The 12,804-nt window shown below is 38.3% G+C and overlaps 1 protein-coding gene across 1 annotated transcript in view; it reads left to right on the plus strand.

The window, feature by feature from the left end:
• Positions 1-12,491, plus strand: part of EIF2AK3 (eukaryotic translation initiation factor 2 alpha kinase 3) — an 82,815-nt gene extending 70,324 nt beyond the window's left edge. Inside the window, exons 15-17 of the mRNA XM_006074737.4 lie at positions 3,163-3,264; positions 8,991-9,053; positions 11,290-12,491. Of these exons, the coding sequence (XP_006074799.4) occupies positions 3,163-3,264; positions 8,991-9,053; positions 11,290-11,490 (366 nt within the window). The 3' untranslated portion in view covers positions 11,491-12,491. The remainder of the gene's footprint in view (positions 1-3,162; positions 3,265-8,990; positions 9,054-11,289) is intronic.
• The last annotated feature ends 313 nt before the right edge of the window (positions 12,492-12,804 follow it).

The raw sequence follows: 12,804 nt of genomic DNA on the forward strand, positions 1-12,804 counted from the left end.
TATGATTGAGAGCTTAATAATTTTTCTTGTGAGATTATATCTATCAATATTTGCCACATTAGAGATGAAAGCAGAAATTTATAAAATTTTAGTAATTCAATTAAAAATAACTGTCTTAAATCTATCAAATCTTCAAGATACTTTCTGAAAAATAAATATTTTCCCAAAGAAAACTAGTGAGAATAGTGGTATTTATTTCCATTTTTTTAAAGCTCTTTACTATCTGACTTAAAAGGGTTAGATTTCATATCTGCTTTTGCATTTAATCCCTTGAACTATGTTATTTTGGTTCAAGTATATTAAGCAAATCTGACCTCAAACAGATACGCAGTGGGGAAGGGAGGAACGTTTTAATACCATTTCCAGGTAGATATGGGCATCACCAAAACTCAATAAGCAAAAGTTTCTGAAGTTTCTGAAGAATCATTTGCCTGTGGAATCTAAAACCATAGCAGTGGACATTCTGTATTCTGCTACTGTTACACCCATTTCACACTTTGAATGGACCTCTTTTTCATGCATGAGTTTTTAAAGTTGTGCATTGGTCATTTGGAAATTATTGGGTCTCTACGTTATGTGTCTTCCAAAAATTGTCACAATTCAGTATTGTTGTTGTTTATTCGCTAAGTCGTGTCCAACTCTTTGCAATGCCATGGACTGTAGCCACCAGGCTTCCCTGTCCTTTATTATCCCCCAGAGTTTGCTCAAACTCATGTCCATTGAGTCGGTGATGCCATCCAACCATCTCATCCTCTGTCACCCCCTTCTCCTATTCCTCTCAATCTCATATAGTATTTTTAAAAATCATCAATATTTTAATATCACCAACCAAGCTCACCAGAAAGTGCTTTTAAGTATTAGGAAAGCTGTCAGGTTCCCAGTGATGAACACAAATTTTCCAAAATTCTGAAGTTCACTTCAAAGTTCAACTTTTATCTTTGGCAACAACTGTCAGTTTTCCTTGAAGTGCCATTCTCACTTCATTCATCTTTAAGAAAATACTGTCAAGTATCCAAGTCTGAATAACCACAGTTGGTCTACCAGTTTTTCTTTCAAGTCAAAGTGGTGCTCGATGAGAAGAGCTCAGTGAGAAGTTCATATAGGAACTCGAACAATTGCATAAATGCTTTCTCTTGAGACAGCATTTTACTTCAGCATGGAGCAGAACTGCTTTATGAACACTGCTCACTGTGTCACACAGAATATTAAAAAGATGCGTGCCTAAGGGGCAAGACGTAATAAAATTAATCCGTTTTACTGCTTCAGCAAGGATATTTTAAGTGAAACTGTCCTTCTCTGTCTTACTTCCACTTTCTCTTTCTCTTTTTCTCTTTTCTTTCTTGCTTTCTCTTTCCCTTTTTTTCTTTCTCTTGCTGTTGCTTTCTCTCTCACTTTCTCTTTTTCCTTTTCTCTCTTTCTCTTTCTCTCTCTTGCTTTCTCTTTCTCCTTTTCTCTCTTTCTTTCTCTTTCTCTATCTGTATCTCTTACTTTCACTTTCTCTCTTTTTTCTGTTTCTCTCTCGCTTTTTCTTTCTCTTTCTCTCTCACTAGCTCTCTTGCTTTCTCCTTTTCTCTTTCTCTCTTTCTTTTTCTTTCTTGCTTTCTTTTTTCTCCCACCCTACTCCCCCAGTATGTAAACTGAAGAACATAATTACTACTAGTATGGTTTGGTGTCACTGCCTTAGTTTGTGCTAAGATTCAGCAGAGCAAATGTCAACAGAGTGAAAAGACAAATCATATCTTAGAATTATTATGAAAATAGTCTTGACTTTGTAGACCTCCTGAAAGGATATTGGGATCCATAGGCCACACTTTAAGAACCAATGGATTAGATTATCTTTGGAAGGTTTTATCAGAGACCAGTCATAGGAATCAGCCTTTATTTTACTGTTGTACAGTATCCTTCTAGACTGCCTGAGTTGTTTGCATTATTTAAGTGTGTTATTTTTCATGCTTAACATTTTCATTTTTTAATTTAATTGGTTTTTTTTATATAGTCCTATACTTAGACATCGTGAATTTCAAGATAAAGGAAAAATAGTATTAAAGTATTTAGGTAGGGAAAAAAACAGGTTACAGCTTAAAGAGCTTGTTTTCTGTAAGACTCAACTCTAGAAGACAATAAACCAATAAGTACTGTTTTGATGAAAAATAGCTATGACCTGCAAAACATGTTTCTGGACAAAAGTCATTCATGTAAAAGAAAATAGGCATTTTTAGGTAAATAAGAGTTGAAAAAAAAATCTTGGGGTATTGGCTGGTGGTCCAGCGGTTAAGACTCCATCCTTTCACTTTTGGGTGTTTGATCCCTGGTTGGGGAACTAAGATTCTGCATGCCTCATGCTGTAGCCAAAACATTTAAAAACTAACTAACTAAATAAAAAATATTGATGTGAGTATTCTCAAAGTTCCAGCCCTCCTTGGCCTTTGCCAAATGTCAAGTTATGTGTCTAGCTTCATTTTCCCAAATGAAAGGCTTCTTATGAGTCCTAGAAGGTCACTTTTAATTTGAATGAGACTTTTTAAGAGTCTGTTGGGTTGTAATTCGTTTGTTCCTTTTAGCAAGTAAGTTTTTGTTAACACCTTCTCTCTACTTAGCCCAGTTCTGGATGGTAGGAATACAAAAGAAGCAGCTCCCTTCCCTCCAGGTCTTTATAATCTAGTTGTGAAGAGTAAGAAATAACACACATGAAAAATACAGCCGAGAATGCAGAGAAGTCCATAATTAAGTGCCGTAATGAGGGCTAACCACAGTTGATGAGTGGTTTGGAAGATTTTCTCATAAAAATAGGTGAGGACTAAAATAGTCAGAAATGAGAGATTTGCTTTAGATAGTGCCGGCTTTGAAAAACTTCACCTCAGGGGTATGGGGGCAGCTTTTCCTGGCTCCTGGCTTCCGCTGGGCCTATTTTACTGATGCATATCTCAGAGCTATACCTGGGCTTCCTTCTGTGATGCTGAGTAGTTTAATTACTCTTGCTGTGGGTGATTTGAAGAAAAGAGGCTTCAGAGATGATTAACTCTTTGCTAACATTTTTACCTGCAGGATTACATTTAAACCAAGTAGGGACTAAGTCAGTGTTGGGATTCACTCACGCTATATGATCATCTGTGATACTGTCTCTGTGACTGTTCTCCTAATCTTCTTTATTTGGGATTTCAGATTCATGGCAACAGCTACTCTCATAAAGTGGACATCTTTTCTTTGGGCCTCATTCTGTTTGAATTACTATACCCGTTCGGCACTCAGATGGAAAGGGTCAGGGTAAGTTCTTCCCCTCCCCTCCAAAAAGGCAGAAGAAAATACTCTTCAATTGACAAAAGAATGAGTTGGAAGAGAAAAATAAGTTATTCTTAATACCAACAACTTGGTTGACTGCAGGTAGAAGAGAAATAATTTGTAGACTCTTTGCTTCCATTTAAAGCTCAGTCTTCAAAAATTATTGCGGTGAATTGTCTGTTTTCTTGCTGTTGCTTAAATTCATCATAACTTAACCATATTTTGCACTCAAATTTGTCATAAGGGCAAAGCTAGGGGAACCACAGGGTGGGGCGATGGTGGCGGTTAAGAGAATTTTCCAGAGAACAAATGACCACACAGTCATATGCTTAAAAGCTGAAAAACTAAGCATAGTTAAGTTTTCTTTCCCCTCTCAAACTAAACCATGACTATTGCCCTTAAGGAGTATAGTACTGAAAGTCTTAAAAATAGTGTCTAGAATATATAAAGGATGACTAGAGTTCAACAACAAAAACCAAACAACCCTGTTAAAAAATGGGCAAAGGACTTGAATATATATTTCTCTGAAGATTACAGATGGCCAATAAGTACAGCATCACTATTCATCAGGGAAATGTGAATTAAAATCACAGTGAGATACCACTTCACACCATCCAGAGTAGCTATCATAGAATAAAATAAAAGCAGAAAATAAGTGTTGGCGAGGATATGGAGATATTAGTGCTCTCCTGCATTGCTGGTAGGAGTGTAAAGTGGTACATTCCACTGTGTAAGACAGTGTGACACTTCCTCAAAAAGGTAAACATGGAATGACTGTGTTCTCCTAGGTTCTACTCCTATTTCTCCAAGAGAAATTAAAACATAGGTCCACACAAAAACCGGTACACAAATGTTCATAGTAGCATTTTCATAATGACTAGAAGGTAGGAGCAACCTAGATGTTAATCAGCTTGGATCCTGGCTTGGATCCCTTGTTTCCTAGATTTCATGTTTTGTTTTGTTTACTCTCTTATTATTATTACTCTCTTATTTTGCTGGAGCACATTCTGCCGTAAATTTCTCAGAAAGAATGTATGAGAAGGAAAATTTTAGAGTCCTCGGGTATCTGAAAATGTATTTTTTTTTCCCTATCCTTATACATAATTGATAAATTGACTAGGTTCTAGTTCTAGATTGAAAATAACTTTCCTTCAGAACCTTGAGGGCATTGCCCCATTCTCTTATAGCTTCCAACAGTGCTGTTGAAAAGCTGGTACCATTCTGATGTGTCTTTTTTTTTATATGGGGTATTTTGGACCTGTTATATCTTCCTTTCTGAGGGCTTTAGGGATTTAGTTTTTATCAGTGCCGTTGTGAAATTTAGTCCTCTCAGATCCTTCCAGATCTCCCCACCAACCCCGCCCACCCCCTGCTCACTTACTGTACTTGGCACTTGGTAGATTCTTTCAGTTAGAAGGATTCATCCTTCAGTCTAGTAAGTTTCTCATATTTTTTTTGGATAAATTCTTCGATTTTTTTTGTTTTTTTTCTGGGACTCCTGACTTATTCCTAAAAATGTGTAATTTTTTTCCCTCCTATTTTCTATCATTGTCTTTTTGTACAATTTTTTGCAGAAGTTCTTAACTTGTTCTTCTAACTTTCCTAATTCCTTTGACAATTCAGTTTTTATCGTCTAAGATTGTTCCTTTTTTGTAGTATTTGCACTCTTTTTACATGAATTCAGTCTCTTCATATTGCTGAGAATCTCAATTATATGTATGTATGTGTTTCTTCCCCCATACTGTCTCTTTCCTTTATTTTTTTTTTTTTAGCTTTCTGTTTGAAATTATTATAGATGCACAGAAAGTTGCAAAAATAATACAAGAGATACCCTCCATCTAATTTCTAAGTGTTACATCTTACATAATTATAGTACAACATAAATTTGACATTGGTACTTTGTATTCTATATAGCTCCATGGTATTTTATCTCTTTATGGTTTCTGTAACCAACATTGCAGTCTAGATACAGAAGTGTTCCATCCCTCTTGCTACCCCTTTATAGTCACACTTACTTTCTCCCTACTAATATCTCTGAGTTTTGTGATGATTTGTGTGTGTGTTTCACATGTTGACAATCCTGTCTGTTCATATTTAACAATGGTGCTCTAAAATGGTAACCAGAAGTGGACATTAAAAAATAAACAAAAAAGGGAATTCCCTGGCAGTCCAGTGGTTAGGACTCAGAGCTTTCATCTGCTGTGGAACCCTATTCTATCCCTGGACAGGGAACTAAGATCCTGCAAGCCACGCAACCGAAAAAAAAAACCAAACAAACCTGAAGTGGACGTGACTGTTAAGTATTATGATCCAGTGCTTTCTTTGGGGATGCGGTGGGGGAGAACACTCACATGTTAGCATCTTGGACTTTCCTCATTCTCTCCAGAGAAGAAGCTTCATTCTCCTGCCTGAGAAAGAATTGGGATGGATGGGGGTGGAGAGTGTCTTATTGTTGCAGATCTTCACTCGTTCTGTTTTCCATGCCCACCCCCGACTCATCCTTATGCCTCTGTTTGGAATGCCTTGGTTCAGTTTCTTCAAAGGACAAACCTCTGGTGTCCTGTGAACAGTGAAAGCGTTAGTTGCTCAGTCCTGTCTGACTCTTTGCGATCCCATGGACTGTAGCCTGCCAGGCTCCTCTGTCCATGGGATTCTCCAGGGAAGAATACTGGAGTGGGTTGCCATTCTGTTCTCCAGAGGATCTTCCTGACTCAGGGATTGAATCTGGGTCTCCCGCATTGCAGGCAGATTCTTTACTGTTTGAGCCATCAGGGAAGCCCTTTGTGTCCTATGGGGGTATATAATATCACTTCATATACAGAACTTCCGACAGCTCTCCTACAGCCATCTTCATCCCTCACCCCCACCTCCTGCAGGTTCCACACAGCTAAGCAGTCCCCATCTGTTGGCCTATCCCCCGCGGGCACCCTGTTTACCTTTCTCTGTTGAGCTAAAGTAGTTACACTATGTTTCCATCTACTTTCTCTCTCTTTCCAAAGATGTGATCTTTTCTTCCATTGCACTCATTTTAAAGATTTAAAATGTTTTTCCTTTCTTTGGAGTTGTTTTTGTGAAACTGTTTACTTCGAAATGTAGTTAAAAAAACAAATCTGCCATGTTTACTCTTTTTTTTTTTTATTTGGTTGCACTGGATCTTAGTTGTAGCACAGAGGATCTCTGATCTTTTGTTGTGGCATGTGGGATCTAGTTCCCCGACAAGGGATTGAACCCAGGCCCCCGGCAGTGGGAGTGCAGAGTCCTAGCCACTGGACCATCAAGGAATTCCAGAAAATCTGTGTTGTTCAGCCAGAACCCCTCTGAGATTCTATTAGTGAATGTAAAAGAGACTATTCAGTGATTTGACCAAGATGTTTTTTGAAAAACTAATTTTATTGAGGTATAATTTACATACAGTACAGTGTACCCACTTTGTACATTTTTATGTGATTTTGATACTTTTAAACCTTCCTGTAACAACCACTACATTCAAAGTACAGAATATTTCTATCATCCCCCAAAGTTGCCTTTTGTTCCTTCCCAGTCAGTCTCCTGTTCTTTCATCCCTTCCTGATTCCAAGCAACCACTAATCTATTTTGTCTTAGAAAGTTTCATATGAATGGAATCATACATGTATATAATTTGTGTCTGCCTTCTTTGACTCACCTTAAAGGTTTTAAGGTTCACTCATTACTCAGTGTGTCAGTACTTTTTATTAAGTAACGTGCCATGGTATCTATAGTTCCTGTGTCCATTTACCTGTTGGAAACACCTGTAGTGGAAGTTGCTGTGAACATTTGTAAACTGGTCTCTTTGTAGACATACATCTGTTTTTCATTAGTCTTGGGTAATGAGGAGGTAGGATTGGTAAATTATGTGTAAGTGGTTTAACTGTATAAGAAAGTGCCATTTTATATTCTCACTCACAGTGTAGGCGAGTTCTAGGTCCTCGGCATCCTTATCAACACTTAGGTTTTAGTCTTTACATTTTTGGGGTATTCTAATAGGAGTACAATACAATCAGATTGTGGTTTCAGTTTGCGTTTCTCTGATGACTAATGACCTTGATCATCTTTTCAAGTCCTTTGCCAAGTACATGTATTATGACTAATTTATTCCAGCCAGTGGGTTGCCATTTCATTTTCTTAATGATGTCTTTGAAAGGGCAGCAGGTTTAAAAAAAAAAACAAACATGTTATGGGATTAAAAATTCTGTGATTCAAGACTCCAGCATTTATCTGCACATTGTTTGGTTCAGTTCAGTTCAGTTCAGTCGCTCAGTCGTGTCCAACACTTTGCAACCCCATGAATTGCAGCACGCCAGGCCTCCCTGTCCATTACCAGCTCCCGGAGTTCACTCAGACTCACGTCCATCGAGTCAGTGATGCCAGCCAGCCATCTCATCCTCTATCGTCCCCTTCTCCTCCTGCCCCCAATCCCTCCCAGCATCAGAGTCTTTTCCAATGAGTCAACTCTTCGCATGAGGTGGCCAAAGTACTGGAGTTTCAGCTTTAGCATCATTCCTTCCAAAGAAATCCCAGGGCTGATCTCCTTCAGAATGGACTGGTTGGATCTCCTTGCAGTCCAAGGGACTCTCAAGAGTCTTCTCCAGCACCACAGTTCAAAAGCATCAATTCTTAGGACCTACCTATTAGCAGGTGAAACACTCCCTTCTATGGCCCATGTCATAGATTCTTCTAGTGAAGTTTCTGTTTTCCTTTAGTGGGAAGTGACAAATGCCAGCCCAGTTCATGTTTTTGTTTAAGTACATTTTAGCTTATTTCTCAAGAAATATGAAGACATACTTTATTTCATTTCTCAAAACTGATTCATTACAAAAGGAGTATCAGGGACTTCCCTGGTGGCACAGTGGTAAAGAATCCACCTGCCAATGCAGGGGACATGGGTTTGATCCCTGGTCCAGGAAGATTCCATATGCTGTGGGGCAACTAAGCCCCTGAGCCACAACTACTGAGCCCACGTGCCACAGCTACTGAAACCCATGTGCCTAGAGCCTGTGTTCTGCAACAAGAGAAGCCACCACGATGAGAAACCCACACACCACAGCTAGAGAATAGCCCCCACTTGCTGCAACTAGAGACAGCCCAAGTGTAGCAACGAAGACCCAGAGCAACCAAAAATAAGTAAGTAGTAAGAATGTTTTAGTGGACTTTAAAGCACTGTGCCAAATAGTTTGCCTGAATTACCTCATTTAAACCTCAAAGGAATCATACAAAGTAGACACTGTTACCCTGTTTGTATGAAAATTTCCCAAAAAGCTAGTTTATTTTTTATATTCAGAATTTAGCACAATTGACTTAGTTTTCTTCACTCAAAAAGAACACTATGTCCTTTTATATCAAATACAAGTGATTAATGACTAGTAGAAAAAGTTACCCACTTAAGAACACAAATGTGTGTTCATGAATGATTGAATTATTTTTTATGCAGATCAGTCCATTTTCAGTTAAAATCCAGATGTCAGGATCATGTACATTTCTAATATATGTAAATTATTTGGTGATTTGATGGCAGGTAAATCTGTGCCCAGGAAGCACTGATGTGTAGATTATCAAGTCAGGAAAAGCTATTGATAAATTTTCCATTTGCTTAATGTTCAGCCTTTCTTACAGTATCAAAAAATACCTCTGTTTAAATAGATCCACATATCAAAATAGATTTAAAGATAAGTAACACTTTTCTTTCTTTTCAGATCCTAACTGATGTAAGAGATCTCAAATTTCCACCACTATTTACTCAAAAATATCCTCGTGAGGTTGGTATAATTCTCATCTTTTATTTTCTTTAAAATAGGACATGAAGTCAGCAGTCAGTTCATCAGTTTCCACGTTTTATAGATGAGGAGGCCTAAGGTCTAAAGAGGAAAGTGACCAGATCCTGACAACATACAACTTGTTAAAACCAAAGGCTGGGGAATTCCCTGGTTAAGAGTGTGACCTTCCACTGCAGGGGTGCGAGTTTGGTCCCTGTTCTGGCAGCTAGGAGTCTGCTCCATGCTGCATGACAGCCCATTCAGGGATTGTAACAACCTTACCTTTTAGTAGGGCTTCCCAGGTAGCTCAGTGGTAAAGAACCTGCCTGCCAATGCAGAAGATGCAAGAGACGCAGGTTCGATCATGGCAACCACTCCAATATTCTTATCTGGAAAACTCCATGGACAGAGGAGCCTGGCAGGCTGTATGTAGTCCATGGGGTCACAAAGAGTGTGACATGACTGAGCAATTGAGCTTATGCGTGCCTTTCAGTAAGGCTGAACCTAAAGACCTCACCTTCATAGGAATCAAGTTGCCATTATAATCAGGCCATTAATTTCTTTATCTTAATGAATTTGAGACAGATCTTTAAAACCAGCTTCTTAAAAAAAAGTCACTCATTTCCCTTGATTTTGTGTGTTGGAATTATACCCCTCAGAGAAACAGTAAACGATTCAGAATAGTGGGAAGAGAAAGTTAAAATGGTCTTGATGGTGAAAACTGTGTGTAATGAACTTTTGAAGTTTCTTTTTGCAGTTTTTGTTTTTTTATATTATGTCCACAAACATATCACTTTAAAATTTACGCATTGATGGATCTTGGATTTTCTTAGTAAATTCAGTTGAAGTAAATTAAAATTTGTGGCTAATTATCAAATTGGAAAAAGTCTAATTGATCTTTCAGTATTTTAAGTATATTGAAGGATTGCATTAAAAATGAACTTTATAACAATATAGAGATATGCTAACTTAAAGTGACATTTATTTTACTAAAAATTAGTTTGTTGTGTATTTTGCAAAGTGGTGAATCAGTTCCTGGGGGAATCACAAGGATCTGTGTTATATTAAAGTGGTTCCAAAAAAATCAGGAAAAGGGGCTAGGTACTGACCACTGGCATGATTTATTTTTCTTTTATTTATTGGGGTATAATTGCTTTACAGTGTTGTGTTAGTCTCCGCTGTACAATGAAGTGAACCAGCTATGCATTTACATATATCCTCTCCCTCTTGTATCCCTCTATTTGCCCCCTTATCCCACCCATCTAAGTCATCACAGAGCACTGAGCTGAGCTTCCTGTGATATAGCAGCTTCCCACTAGCTGTCTCTTTTACACATGGGAGTGTATGTACATCAACGCTCCTCTCCCTGTTCATCCCATCCTCCCCGTCTCTCTGTGTCCACATGTCCCTTCTTGGTGTCCCTATTTGGTATGATTATTTTTTAACTGAAATCTTTATTGAAGTAATTGTACATTCACATGCAATTGTAAGATGAATTTATTTTAAAGGTCAGATTGTGTTTCAGAGATGTGATTTAAGGCCCTTTATATTAGGAAACAACCAATTAACCTGAAATAGTCCATGTGTATTTGGAGCAAGACTTGGCCGAACTATGACCTATAGGCCAAATCCAGCCTGCTACCTGTTTTGGTAATAAAATTTCATGGGAACACTGGCAGGCCCACCTGTTTATGTACGGTTACGTACGGTCTGTGGCTGCTTTTGTATTTCAGTGGCAGAGCTGAGAAGTTGCTCACACACAGATGTAGAGAACAAACATATGGACAAGGGAGGGTGAGGTGAGGTGGGTGGGATTGGGTGGGATGACTTGGGAGATTGGGATTGACATACATACCCTGCTGATCCTATGTATAAAATAGATAACCAGTGAGAAGCTTCTGTATAGCAAAGGGAACTCTACTCAGTGCTCTGTGGTGAGCTAAATGGGAAGGAAATCCAAAAATGGGGGGATATATGTGTACCTATAACTGATTCCCTATGGAATCAAGTGGCTCAGATGGTAAAGAATCTGCCTGCAATGCCAGAAACCCAGGTTCGACAACATTCAGCACAACTAACACAACATTGTAGAGCAACTATATTCCAATAAAAATTAATTTAGAAAAAAAGAGAAACTGGCTCACCAACTTAACATAGTTACAAAAACATATTTGGCAGACTCCTGATTTAGGCAATGGTTTAGTGGCCCCTTGATCACAAAACAATTTTTATCTTTCAGTATGCCATGGTGCAAGACATGCTGTCCCCATCCCCTACTGAACGGCCAGAAGCGGCGAGCATCATTGAAAACGCGATCTTCGAGGACTTGGAGTTTCCAGAAAAGACACTCCTCAGGCAGAGGTCTCGCTCCATGAGCTCGCCGGGAGCAAAACATTCAAGACACTCCAGCAGCCCCCACAGCCCTTTGCCCAGCAATTAGCCTTAAGTTCCGCTCACGCCCCTAACAAGTGACGTCAGAATAGCCTGCTTCAGAGGAATGTTGCTTTTCCAAAATCGCAAACTTGAAAATATGGTTCTCCACTTGATTTTGTTTTAGGCTGCCTTTTCTAAATCAGATTTTAAACTGGATTTTGGAGCTCACACCTCATCTGAGCCAACTTTTGATTTTCGCTCCAGTCGAGGGGAGGGCTGTCACGTGCGGTCCTTTCCCTCGTTGGTCTGTTGAAACTGGCTGGCCAAGCATTCTGTCCTCACGTTTTGCCTAGGGAGGTAGAAGCAATCCCTAAAATGTACAGAGAGAATTACGAAATGGAAATATTTTTATAGTACAGAAAAATGAAAGTCCCTACATGGTGGTAACCATATTGTTCTAGAAAGACGCTTTCTAGAGAGATAGTGGAAGTTTTAAAACTGATTTCAAAACAAAGCTGACTCCATTTTTGTCCCTGGTGGGTGAATTAGGAAGCTGCATTATTTTGGAGGACAAGTAGCACAAATTATATAGCTAGTTTTCTAGGGTCATTTGTAGCATTAAATAGCTTTATTCCTCAGATAGTTCTAGGGAGAAAGGTTTTTAAGAGTTTTTTGTACTTTTACCTCCAATAAAAGGAAAATGAAGCTTTTTGTGTAAATTGGTCAAAAATTCTGGCTTGGAGAAGGAAAAAAAGCCGTAGTAAGAAACGAATCATATATTACAACTAACTGCTTCATTTATGGACTTTTTAAATGTAACGAAATCTTAAATGTCTTAAATATAATACTGTAGGTTGATACTGTCTCAGAACTGATTGTAGATAACAGTTTAATCATCTAACTTGCTAACATGTTTTTATTTTTCACTGTAAATAAGTTTATTTTTTATTTATAAAAATTCTGAACTCAATCCATTTGGGTTGGTGGTGTACAGAACGCACTTAAAAGTGTGTTAACTATTGTGACTTCTTTCAAGTCTAAATGGTTTAATAAAACTTTTAGAAATGATTTATGGTTGATTCTTATTTGAAGGAACTAGCTCCAAAATGGAATTTTTCAGATTTTAAAATGGGATCATAGGTCTCAAAAGAGTCATAACCCTACTCTCAAGAAAACTTATTCCTTATAGATGATCTTATTTACAAAGCAGAAATAGAGACACAAATGTAGAGAAGAAACATATGGACATCAAGGGCCAGGGGATGAAATGGGAGATTGGACTTGACACATATACACTATTGATACTATGTATAAAATAGATAATTAATGAGAACCTACTGTGTAGCACAGGGCTTCCCAGGTAGCTCTGTGGTCAAGAATC

This window comes from Bubalus bubalis, chromosome 12 (assembly GCF_019923935.1).
Source record: "Bubalus bubalis isolate 160015118507 breed Murrah chromosome 12, NDDB_SH_1, whole genome shotgun sequence".
NCBI lineage: Eukaryota > Metazoa > Chordata > Mammalia > Artiodactyla > Bovidae > Bubalus > Bubalus bubalis.